General features: G+C 50.0%; 1 protein-coding gene across 1 annotated transcript in view; it reads left to right on the top strand.

Annotated features, from left to right (window-relative positions):
- The window catches only part of MARCHF4 (membrane associated ring-CH-type finger 4), a 91,897-nt gene extending 79,204 nt beyond the window's left edge, over nt 1-12,693 (top strand). Inside the window, exon 4 of the mRNA XM_019727053.3 lies at nt 10,854-12,693. Coding sequence (XP_019582612.2) covers nt 10,854-11,221 — 368 coding nt within the window. The 3' untranslated portion in view covers nt 11,222-12,693. The remainder of the gene's footprint in view (nt 1-10,853) is intronic.
- The last annotated feature ends 347 nt before the right edge of the window (nt 12,694-13,040 follow it).

Raw genomic sequence — 13,040 nt, 5'->3', positions numbered from 1 at the left:
CACTTAGCGGACTGTAGGCCAGACTCCGTGGCCCCACAAGGCAGGTGTGGCTTAGCGGTGCAGCTGAGTCCCTGCCACATGCCGCATCTCCACCCAGGGCCAGCCTCTCAGTCCCCAAGTGACTGCTCAGGAAGAAGGAGATGAGCTCCACAGCAGTGGGTGCAGGGTCCAGCGTGGCGCAGTTTCCGGGCTCCCTGCAAAGTCTCTGCTTCCCTCTCCTTGTCTGTGAAATGGGATAATAACACCGTCTTCAGAGGGTTGTCGAGAGGATTGAACAGGATGGTGTATGTAAGGGAACAGCTTCTCCTGAATATCAGTGACAGGCGAGGAGGCACCGGATCAGGGTAGGTTCCGCTCGTAGTACGTACTTAATCAAGGTCTGCCGCGGCTGTTAGAATCCGAGTCCAGTCACAGCCTGGACGACCTGACCCCGTGTCCTCATAAACTGCACATCCTGCTGTGATATGGGGCAAGGCTTCTTCGGGAAGGCTTTGGCTTCCTTCACCCGTGTCCCCTCAGTGAGAGCTGATTATATTGAATGCCCTCATTCCACCTGCCTCCTCTTCCGTCATCTCTAATGACGCTGTCTGCTCCAGCAGAGAGGCTGACAGAGCCTCACAGAAAACAAATGGGACATTCTCTGCTCCAGTGGGTCAAGTTATTAGAATTTAACAAGAGCAAATTAATTAAGGTCTTTGGCACCAAAAACATTTTTTTTTTCCACTGCACAGACCCAAGAGATTGGCCACACCAACAAGTCAACTCTGCAAAAATGAGGACTTTGCCCTCAGCATGTTTGTTTTTCACTTGTGAGTGGAATGAGGTCAAGGAAGGGAAGGAGAGCAACCTTTCTGAGATTACTCCACATCTTTAAAACTGTGGAATATGGTAACGAACAAAATGATAGAAATTTTTTTGTTGTTAAAGCTTCCTCTGGGTGCTGTCCCTTCAGGTTCTGTGCGATGATTTAGGGATACTTGGTACCTGCCGTCTGAGGTACAGGGATTTGAATCTTGATTTATAGCAAGTGGGCGGGGGGTGGGGATAGCAAGGCTATGAAGACGTTATTTTTCCAGTTTAATTTTAATTCACATTCACTAAAAGCACATGTATGCCACGAGGATTCCTTCCTTTCTTCCCTCCTTCAGGCTAGCAATGACCCGCCTGTCACACCTTTAAATTCCCTGATTAGGAAACTTTAAAAATATGGAGGAGGCAGCCTGGTGCCGAAGAGACTAGGGAGTAGAAGACGTCGCCACTGACCACCTCTCTGACCGTGCGCAAGTTACTTCCTCTTTCTACAACTCAGTTCATGCATCTGTAAAACGAGAGGGTTGAGCCTCCTTCGAGGTCTGACATTCTAGGATTCTGAAGTTACTTCCGTTGTGAGAAGACATCGTAGCTCTCAGAGGTTGACAACTGTGGCTGTGACCCTCAGTAACACCTGGCCAGGCCAAACAACCAATAAGCATCACCTTTGGACATGAGCACGTGATGCTCAGTCCCTGTTATCTGCGTGTGGCTTGTCCAGCTTTCTGGGTCACCGTTAGCCCATATCCCACCCACCCCTTCCTCACCGCCCAGGGCTCCCCATGCACGACTGCCTCTCCACAGCTGAGCTGCTTGGAGGAGGAAGACGACTGATTGAGAAGCAGACATACCAACTGAGCACTGTCTCCCTCGAAGGAGACCCCTTGGGAGGCGCTTCGCTTAATCCAGTTGTGCTGACAGGGCTCAGGATATTTTAGGAGCACCTCCCGAGAAATGTCTTCATTGCTTGCAGCTGTCTTTGGAACAGATTCGGGAGGGGCGTGTCTGTCGGTTAATGGTGGGTTTGTGGCTAGAAATAGCCCAATCGGGTAGATAAGGGGGACGCTCAAGCCAGCTAATACATTTTGGGGACCACATGAAACATGCCAAAATGTACATTTCTCTTGTGGCCTCTAAACTAGCACTGAAGATATTTTAGTTAGGATAACTCTGACAGATATATATATATACACACACACATATATATATTTCATATCACATATGCTATAATATGGTATGATATAATAAAATATGTACCCCAAATTTCAGTGGTTTAATGTAATAGAAGTTCCTGATCAGTGGGAGGCTCTCTCCCACACAGCAAATCAGGGACCCAAGCCCCTGTGGTTCCAAGAGGGCCTTCAATCTTTTATTTCCAGCTAATAGAAAATAAAAGAGAACATGGATAAGGGACACACACACACACACACACACACACACACACACACACACACTTCACCCCTCAACACTCATTCTTAAACCTTGGCCTGTCTCATGCCCACATTCACTACCAGTCCCCTGGCTCCACCTGGGTGCAAAGGGCGGACAATGTAGCTCCTTCCCAGTGGCAGCTCTGTACTAGGAAGGGGAGTATGACATTTTGGTGGACAGTTAGTCATCTCTATCAGAGAAAGCCTATCTTATTGAAAAATTTCCAGAAATGCTCTGAGCTAGGATAGCCTAAGAGAAAATATCCTAAGAGTTTTAAAATCCTAAACTCTTTTTGATTTTAGAAGTTTGGCATGTTTGCATAAATAAACTACTTTCATAACTTTACAATAACTCCTCTAAACTGCAGTCATATGATATTTATTTACTAATAATGATAATAAAATAACTAATATTATTCATTATGAACCAAGCACTGTGAAAAGTGCTTTATGTGCGTTATCTTATTTACTCCCTACAACCCTTTGATGTAGTTACTATTATAATGCCCATTTTTCTGATGTGAAAACTGAGGCTAAGAGGCAAATCACCTAAGATCATACAACTAGAAGCCAGTTTCAACTGATTCCAAAGCCCATATCCTTAACCACTCTGTTATAATAATGTAACATGTATAGTAAAGCATTATGTACTCAAACAAAACCTGTATACTCATACACATACATAATTTCCAAAAAAAAATATTTCCTCCATAGCTGTGCTCTTTCTAGGGGAAGCACCTGACCTTGAGCATAGAGGAAGAAGCAGCCCAGACACATGGCATTGTTCTGTTTCAGATGAACCTAAGTTTATGTCCCACTTCATATACCAGCTGTGTGTCTTTAGGCAAGACACTTAGCATCTCTGAGCTGTTTCCTCTGTTGTAAAGTAGAGATAACATCACCTGCCTCACAGGGTTTCTGTGAAAAGTAGACTATATTTGCAAGGCCTTTATAGAGTGGCAGAACGTAGGAAGCATTCAGTACATTTTCACTGTCCTCACCGTCACCGTCACCGTCACCGTCACCATCACCATCACCATCACCATCACCATGACCTTCATCATCCCTGCCCAGAGAATCCAATTCTGTCTGTATCTGTCCAGACAGTGAGAGCTCTAAGTTTCATAAAGAAACCCCACAGAAAACTCCACAGCATCTTAAGGTGTAACTCCACACGCACTTCCAGGAAAGGAGCTCTCAGGTACACCCCTGCAGGGCTATGTGGGGCTCCAGGATATTTCTCTTTCCTGCTCAGTCCTACTGAGCTAAGCTCACTTCATTTCAAAGTCTCATTCCTCTGTGGTTGTGCAGCAGAGGTCTTCTCACAGGTCTCTGCGATGTCCTGGGGAAGCAGAATGACTGCAACATTCTCCCTTGGATACACTGAGAAACACACTGTACGTCTAGGCCAAGGTCAACTGACTCAGCAGGGGCCCCGCTAGGAAGGGAACTCCTTCAGAAGTCACCTCCAAGGGGACTGCCTCTCCCTGGGCACTGACAAGGCACGGAGAGGTGGACAGAGAAGGGACGGGGGCTGTGCCTGCGCCCTGACTGAATGCTTCCAGGGTCCTCTGTCCTCTGAGTCTTTGCTGCTGGAAGAGCTGGGTGACTCACAGCATAAGATTCAAGGTGAGCCTGTCCAAACGGGGCCCCTGGGTCCAGATCTCGCCACCTTCTTGGTGGCCCCCAGAGGGACAGCCTGGCTGCACTTGTGAGCAGCACAAAGCTGTACCCTTGGGGAATGTTGGGCAGCTGGCATTGCCAGTCTGGCCTCTCCCAGCAGCACCTGCAGAACCCACCCAAGGTGGCGGCTTCTGTGCAGCTTTCCCACACTTGCCTGCTAAGTTCTTTGGTGCAAGCTCTGACAGGGCTCTCCTTGAGGGGGAGCGTCTGGAAGGGGAGCGGTGGGCAATGGTGGGGCTTCGGGGTACATCTTGCCCCACAGCTCTCGGATGGTGGGTAATTCTGCAGGGGAGGGGAGCATCCCTTCACTGGCGCTGCTGAGGGCTCTTGGCGGTGGGAGAGGAGGCGCGGGGGCGAAGGCTCGTCTCCACGTCTGAAGAATGAGTCTCTGGAGCTCCTCTCAGTTCTAGCACGTTACTCATCGATAAACAATGACTCAGGCTGAGGATTGGGAAGGACGATGGGAGAACAGGTGCTGGTTTGGGCATGAGGTTGGCAAGAGAGAAGGAGGAAGAGGGATGAGTGGGCTTTTTCTATCCTGCAATCTCCCCCCGGCCCCCAAACACTCGGTATCACGTGGAGTATGAAAAGTGTGCCCAGAGCGGCCCCAGGCATCGGCGCGCAGGACTCATTTCCTCATGTGATCTCATAGCAACCCTGTCAGAAAGGGGTGGCAGCCCCAACGCACTGATGAGAAAACGGAGGCTCCGAAGGAGGAAGTAACTTACGTAAAGCAGCAAAGGTGGCAGGTGCTTGGAGTCTTCAGGATGTGTATTGAGGAATTCGCTCTAAAGGGTGGGGCCCAAAGGTCTTCAGGTCTAGGAGAGGACGTTTCCTTTTCTCCAGCTGTCCTACATTTTCATGTCTGCCACATCTGGCAGTAGAAGATATTTTTTTAAGTTAGTTGTAGTTCCTTTTTTTTTTTTGTTTTTTAGTACATTTAGAAACTTCTGTGAGGCAGTAGGCCAGGATAAGGGCCGTGTTCTCAGCCGTGCTCCCCCCCCCAACACAGGCAGCATCAGCATTGCCTGAGAGCTTCTCAGAAATGCAGATGCTTAAGCCTCGCCCTATACCCACCGAGTCTGATGCTATAAAGTTGGAGAAACACTGTTGTAAAGTTGTTTGCAACTGTTATGCCACTTATCCCAGGACACTAGCAGGAGAGGGGCGTGGGCAGGGGGATTCTAGCATCGGGAGGGGACTAGAGGCTTCTCTACAGACATCTTAGTTAGCGTTGGCCTGTTAACTACATATGTGATGGGAACCAGGAGCTCACAGAAGCACATAGTAGGTCCTCAGGAAATATCAAGTGAAATTCAATTGTCTCTCACTGCTGTGCACACAGCAAGAGCCAATGGCCAAGGTGCAGGGGAGGACGGGGATGTCACTGCGGGAAGAACTCCCTGCCTCCGCTGTGGTGAGTTAGGGAGCCGGCAGGCAGGACCACCCACTGCAACCTCCGCCTTCCCTCCCATCCTCCTTCAGCTGGAGGCCAGGGGGAGAGAGATGAGACCCACAAACGACCTGTGGAGCCTACAGCTATGTAGGAAGAGCAGCCCTGACAGGTGGAGAGCCGTCAGAAAGACCGGCAACAATTCTTCTGGGACTGGATTTCCCAGAAATACAGCCCAGGGTTGGGCACCTTGTAGGTGGTGACTATGTAACCGTTAAGTTAAATAGAAAACCCTAGAAAAGGCCTCAATCAAAACTTACTGGGTCTCCTTGTCTTCTTATTTTCCATTTTCTTTTTTACTACCTCTCTGCTCCCTTCACCAATAGGCTTTTCCTTCGATTCTAATTTCAACCTCTCTCTCTCTCTCTCTCTCTCTCTCTCTCTCTCTCTCTCTCTCTCCCCTGCCATTTCCCACCTATCCTCTTTCTCTTCCATCTCTTTGAGCTTGTCCACTTCACCTGTCCCTATCAGATGAGCCCCACCCATGTTCTCCCATTAAAAAAAAAACTGCCACCCAAGGAATCAACAAGTGATTTGTAGAGCAGGAAGCAGAGGGAGTGGATGTGAATGAGGTAGTTCGAGCTTTTCCAACTTTTGCCAAACAAGCATTCTGCACACAGGGGCACCTTCCCCCCTTCAGCCACCTATGCATTAAACCTCCTTCCTGACACTGAACAGTCGGACAGTAAGAAGGCAGCATTGAGACCAAAAATGGAAGCCACCCTCTTCAATCAGGGCAAAGTGTCTGATCAAGAATCAAGTGTAGTGGTTCCTCCTGGAAAGAGTCAGTTTGGGGCTTCAAGAGATCCGGCTACTCCCTCCCCGAGGCCCCTTCTCCTCCATCATCGTCAAGGCTTCATCAGACCGAACTGTGTCTGCTGCCCAAGCCTCAGCCATACCTGGCCCCTGGGGCTTGTGATCTCAGGGAAAGAGCATAGCAGTGCTCAAACAAGGCTTGTGGAATAAATGAACCAATGAACGCTGCCATGCCAAGGGTGCAAAGACACATATTCAAAAGGCTGAAGGAAGTGATGAGAGTTGGCACATCGGGAGAGGGTAAGAGAGAGTGGGCAAATGGGAAGTCTTGTCCAGAATTGGGTAGACCAGGTCAAGGGGCCCATGGATGGTCTGAAGGGATGTATGAGCTCCCTAAAATTATCAAGAGAATGTGTGTGTCTGGTTGTTTCCCAGGGAGGTGGTCCTCAGCGTTCATCAGATCCTCACAGGAGTGAGTACATACTCAACAGGTGAGGAGCTAGTGGGCTGCAGGGAGACTAGCTGGTCTCTGCCTCAGTGAACTCTTGGAGACTTGTCGCGCAAAGTGCAATTTCAGGAGCTGGTGGAATACCGGAGAAAACCGTGGCAAGGGGTAGCTGTCCTGCCTCCCAGAACCACAGGGTGCTGGGGGTTGGAGCGGCTTTGAGGTGTTCCCATCTAGTGTTTTTGCTTGACATCTTGAGGCAGCTGGAGTGCCTCATTGCTATTGGATCCTGTGAGTCAGCTCTTCACCCCCAGGGGCCAGAGCAGCCCCCCCACCCCAGGTTTCCAATTGCTGTAGATCCCATTGTGCCTCATCCCCAGTCAGGTCACTCACCATCACAGGTCCCAGCCTCCAACACCACCCTCAGGATATGGGCAATCACTTTCCTGTTTTGCTCATCTCTGAACCCACCCTGCCACCGTGCCGTCTGGACCTCACGGCCCATCACTAGCCACCTCTTCTCTGAGTGGTACTTCCATCGTCCTTTAACTGCAACATAGCTGTCTCCTAAGGACACTGTTTCTTGCATGGTTGTCTCGAGTAGTGGCTGCATTTTCTCCCATACACTGTGTTCTGTGCGGCCTGCAGGTGGGGTCCACGTCCTCCTAGCTTCCCGTTACCACTTCCAAACTGCTTCTTTTATCCTTCAGGAGCTCCAGCCCCGTTGAAGCGCATGTCATATATTACCGCTCCTTTCCCCTTCTTGACGCTGTTGGCTGCTGACTACTTACTAACATTCCTTGATGTACTTGGCTCGTACGTAAGCATCTCTGTAGATCAGTGTTTCTCAGCAGAGGTGCTACCATACCCTAGGGGGCATTTTGGAAATGGATGAGGTTTTTAATTTGTTTTCAAATGTAGTTGTGCCCCAGCATTTATATTGAAATTTATATTGTCTCGTTATAAATGACTTCCATTTGTTTTTCTTTACTTTATCTGTTAGGGCATTATACTCATTTTTCTAAAGAAGAAACCACAGGGACTCATATTATCTTATGAATTTCATTTCAGGATAAGAAAGGAGATATTAAAACATGCTTGTTATAAAAAGGGCGTATTTGGTCCGATAGCACTGAGGATGGCTGGCGCAGGTCATCTGTCCAAGTCCTCTTTACTCCGAAGGCCTTTTCCTCCAGCCCCTCAGCCCCACTCAAGTGATCACCCCCTAGACCTATCATCACCAAGAACCACATCACTTCCAAAGTCTGGATTTAAACACCCCACTCTCTGATCATCACCCCCCCATCTTTGTAGTTTACTGATTCCTTGACGAATGCAAGAAACAGGCAAGGAATGCAGATGACTTCTAGAAGCTGAAAAAGGCAATTCTCCGACTTCATGGAGACTTCTTGTCTTTGACCCTGTAGCTTTCCATTTTTCATTATTCCTTATCTCTTTGTGACCTCACTTCTCTCCTCCCCAGCCTGGACTCCATGGGCGAGTGTAATAGCTGCTTTCTTGCAAACATCCATAATTCTCACCCTCTCTCCTGTCTTGCTTGCCTGGAGAAACAGTCTACACGAATTAACTACAACTCTCTGCTTACTCCACAGATGAACCTAGCGAACAGTTGAAGGTGTAGAGAAAAAACAAATTACACAACGAATGTCTAGACTCACTTCAAATTTATGGCCACAAATTCCAAATGGGCACCCGACACCGTCAGATAATTCTATCACCTCTCCCTTGTAAATTCACTCCCCCACTTTCTCTTCTCTCCACAAATTGTTGACACTTCCGCCCGATCCTGTCCACCTTTGCTGTTGACTTCATGAAAGAAAAAGATGCACGTGGATGAGAACTACCTGATTTTCCCACTGTCACTTCTATCATCCAACCTCCCCCTGTGCCCACCAAGCCGGTGGTCACTCCTCTTTACTTGAACTAAGCTCTCGGCAGCATTTCAGAGTTATCACAGCCTCGTTCCTGAAACATGTCCTTCTCTAAACTTCTGGGTGTCCCCACTTGCTAATCTCCCTTCTACACCATTTTTGCACCTTAAGAGCCTCCTTTGCTGGTTCTACCTCCACCAAATTGCCACCAAACATCTATACATCAGGAGCCCCAGGGCTCTGTCATTGGCCCGCTGCTCTCATCTGTCTACCTTCGTCTCTCCCCAGGACATCTGAGCTGTTACTAAGGCTGCAAATCCCACTTCTGCTCTGATGCCGTCTACCTCCAGGCCAGATCTCTCCCTAAGCATCAGATGCGTGCGTCCTAACTGCCTACCTGGCCCTTCTAGTGAGTTTCCTATCAGACATCTGAAATCTACTGTGACCAAAATGTAACTACCACTGTGGTAGGCTGACGAGTGGTCCCCAGAGACACCCAGATCCTAATCTCTGGAGCCTGTTCGAGTTGCCTCGTATGGCAAAAGGGGCTTTGCAGACGTGAGTGATTTAAGAAATGGAAAGATCACCCCGGGCGATTCAGGTGGGCCCGCTGGAATCACAAGTGTTCTTCTAAGGGAGGCTTGATGACAGGCAGACTAATAGTAGGATATGTGACATTGGGAGAGAGAAGTGGACCAGTGCAAGGAAGAGGGAAGGAAGGCAGGTCACTTCTAGAAGCTGAAAAAGGCTCTTTCACTTCAGCCCAGTGAGACTGGTTTTAGACTTCTCGTCTCCCGACCTGTGAGAGAATACCTTTGTGTTGTTTTAAGACACTAAGTGTGTGGCAACATGTGACAGCCCCAAAGGAAAATCACACAGTCACTGCTACCCCCACACAAGCCCACACCCCCTCCCCCGTGCCTTCCACATCTCAGTAACTGGCTCCATACGAACTGCTGAAGCCCAAAGCTTCTGAGAGGTCCAGATTGTCCTTTTGACTCACACCTCACCTGTTAGCAAGCCTGTCGGCCCTCCTTCTCACGTGTATCTCGACTCCAGTGATTTCTCACTGTACCACTGCCATCACCTCAGTCCGGTCTACCATCATGTCCCACTTGAATCATTACATCACTTCCTGCTTGGTTTTGTTCCTACTCTGGTCCCTCTTCCGTTCGTTCTTTTACAGGAGCCAGAATGAATTTCTGAAGGGTGAATAAATCACATCACACTCCTCTTAGACCTTTCAATGGCTTCCCATTATGCTCAGGACAAAATATAAATTCCTTGCCGCGGCTGGCCTCCAAGGCCCTCTGGCCTCTGGCCACGCCGACCCCTCATCTCCCTGCACTTCTCGCTCATCCAGGGCACCCTGGCCACTGCGACCTTTTTTCCTGACATTTTGCACTCATTCCCACCCCCTGGACTTTGCACTTGCACTTCCTACCACTAAAATGCTCTAAAATGTGATCTTTGCATGGATCTTTGCATGGATCCCTCCTTTTCATCATTTAAATCTCAACTCAAACGTCACGTCCCCCAAAAGGCCTTCCCCGCCACCCTCTCGCTAAAACAGGACCCTCAACATCTGCAGCCGGTGGCTATTTAACCCCATTTTATCTTCCTTGCAGCATTTGTCAGCACCTGAAATAGTTCTGCTGGCTTGTTTACATGTCTGCTGTGTGTCCCTCCACTAGAATGTCAGCGCTCTGAAGGCAGGGCTGCGGCTGTGCTCACTGCAGTGTCCCTGGTGCTTGGCACATAGTAGGCACACAAGTAATACTTACTTGCCTGATCATCGGACTTGGCTTGTTTCTGATCTACCTTCCCATTGGCCAACGTAACTGCGTCCAAGTTCTGTCTCCCAGAGGCGTGCGTGTTTCAGGGGCATTGGGCCACCTGTGCAAAGAGCTAAGCAGCGGGAGTGCAGGCATCATTCAGCAGGCATGGAACGACCACAGGGTTTCTTTTATGGTGTCTGTGAAAGCACATGATTCCTTAACATCTGTAAGTCCTGGCTGCCATGGATACGTGCGAGAGGGAGAAAAGATACTTATAGTATGCCTCAATGGATGGCAAATTTGGATTTTGTCAAGTGAAGAAGTGGGCAGGTAGAGCAGAGGTAGGCAAAGGCACCGCATGCAGGAGCTCAGCTATTTCACGGATTTGTATGGCGGCCTCATACCCCCCGTCTACGGATTGTCGAGCCTGGGAATGTCGGGGTGGGAAGCAGCTGGCTCAGAGCTGAAAGGTAGGTTTGGAAAGAACCAATAAAAGCACATAAGTCCAGCTTACCCCAACGTCTATATCCGTTTATAAATAAAGGGAGACTGTGCCTTGCTTTCCCTCACTTGGCTTTTGTTCTTCTCGTCTCCCTGCTGCCTCAGGTCTCATCATCCACGAGGGACCCTCTGTGTACCGCATCTTTAAACGGTGGCAGGCTGTCAACCAGCAGTGGAAGGTGCTGAACTATGACAAGACAAAAGACCTGGAGGACCAAAAGTCAGGAGGCAGGACAAACCCCCGGAACGCCTCACCCAGCCAAGCCCAGGCCCCCTCCTCCTCAGAAGAGGCTGCGGGCACCCCTGCCCCTGAGGAAGGCCCTGCCCGGGCAGCCAGCCACCCCTCAGGCCCTCTGTCCGATCACCACTGTGCTTACACCATCCTGCACATCTTGAGTCACTTCAGACCTCACGAGCAGCGGACCCCCCAGGGCGGCAGCCGGGAGCTGGTCATGAGGGTCACGACCGTGTGAGAGGAGAGACACGGAAGGGAGGCCGTGACCACACACAGGAGGGGAGGGTGGGATGGGACTCTGGTCTGGGGAGGCAAGGTGGCACCCAGGGGCCAGAGCAGAGGGCAGGCAGAGGGTGGGGGCCTTGAGGGGTCAGGGGGCAGAACAGGCTGGAGAGAGTGAGGCTGGTGCCATGAGCAAGGTCGTGATTTCCCATCAGTCAATACCATTCTCCAACAAGAGCACTGAAAACCAATACAAACTCAACAACCAAGTGCAATACAGACGGAACCTAACAAAACACAATGACAAAACCGCCCAGATGTACCTGTGCGCAAAAAACACCTGGGAGAAGTGGAGGTTTCCGTGGGCGAAGCTGGCTGTCTGTTGGTGGTGGCCACGTGTGCACCTGTGGAGGAAGACAAAATGCAAAGGGCGCAGGAAGGAGAAAAGTACGTGTGGCGTCGCCTGCCTGGTTTTACCCTTGAGTTTGTTCTGTTCTCTCCCTGGGCTGTGATCCACTGGCAGTGTGGGCGGGAGGGACAGGGACAGGTGTAAGCTGGCAGGGGTCACACAGATTTTGCCGACCCTGGGCTCACCATGGTGGGCAGGATTTCTAACTCAGATGGCTTTCGCAACGCTGGGGTGGATGGTGCAGGGAGGGAAATGTTGGCGTGAGCAGTCAGAGGGGAGGGGGGTCTCCTCCCTTCCAGACCTTCCAAATTGCAACTCCCAATTTTAGGTGGGCTCACAGAGGGTGTAGGTTTGGAGATGGATGTCTTTTTTGTGCCCTTGTTACTTTATTTTATGGTGATTTGGCTCAAAGATGTTTACAGGACACACACACACACACACACACACACACACACACACACACACAAGAATACAGATTTCCCATGGGTATCTCAAGCACAGCCCTGCTGCTGTGGCTTCAGCCTTCAAAGCTGTCAATCCAGGAGCGACTTTCCCAAATACCCACCCCCAGCCGTGGCCAGAACACGCTCAGGACCATGCCTGCTCCTGCTTTGGTACATAATGAAGCCCAGGGACCCCACTGCAGGGCATCTACTGCCCAGGGTCTCCAGGGAGAGCTGCTGCAGTGAGGGGGGGTGTTGGCGGGATGCACCCCAGGGAGCAGAGTGGAGACCAGTCTAAGTGTTCCTGGCTGCTGGGGACCCTTCCCGAGGGCAATCTGGCTAATCCCTCAGTGGTCGTGCTCCCTGGTCCTTCCCAAGCCATGAGGTGGCACCAGGGACCCTGGCAGGGAGCGCCGTCCCTTGAGCCTGCCTGCTGCTTCCCAGGACCCTGCAGGGAAAGCCACTGGGTGGTCATCTGCAACATTTCTTGTTGTCATGGCACAATGGCTGCGTCATCAATGGGTATTCAAGGGACACTGTCAAGTACTTTTTTAAACTAGTTTTTAGGGTTTTTTAAAACTCTCTGTTGTTTGTATTATTCTCTTAAAAGCTTGAAAATAAAATTTCTTTCCCTACCACTAGTGTCCTTTTCCATATGTGAGTTTTCCTCCCGCTGTCCTGTTTTCCCTCTGGTACAACCTCACCTTTCTTCTCCTTACATCTCCTCCATAGCAAAGAACCAAGAGTGTTTTCATTTCTCCTTTGAGGGTTCATAGGGGGCAGGGCAAGTCTGTGCGTGTGTGTGCGTATGTGTGTGTGTGTGTGTGTGTTTATACCTGCCGTGTGTGTGTGTGTGTGTGTGTGTGTGTTTATACCTGCCGTGTGTGTGTGTGCGTGTGTGTGTGTTTATACCTGCCGTGTGTGTGTGTGTTATACCTGCCGTGTGTGTGTTTTTATACCTGCCGTGTGTGTGTGTGTGTTTT

The sequence above is a fragment of the Rhinolophus sinicus genome, chromosome 17 (genome assembly GCF_057876585.1).
Source record: "Rhinolophus sinicus isolate RSI-liver-muscle chromosome 17, RSI-T2T, whole genome shotgun sequence".
Lineage (NCBI taxonomy): Eukaryota > Metazoa > Chordata > Mammalia > Chiroptera > Rhinolophidae > Rhinolophus > Rhinolophus sinicus.
Note: the sequence above shows the minus strand (reverse complement) of the source record. Positions and strands in the feature narration are given on the sequence as shown.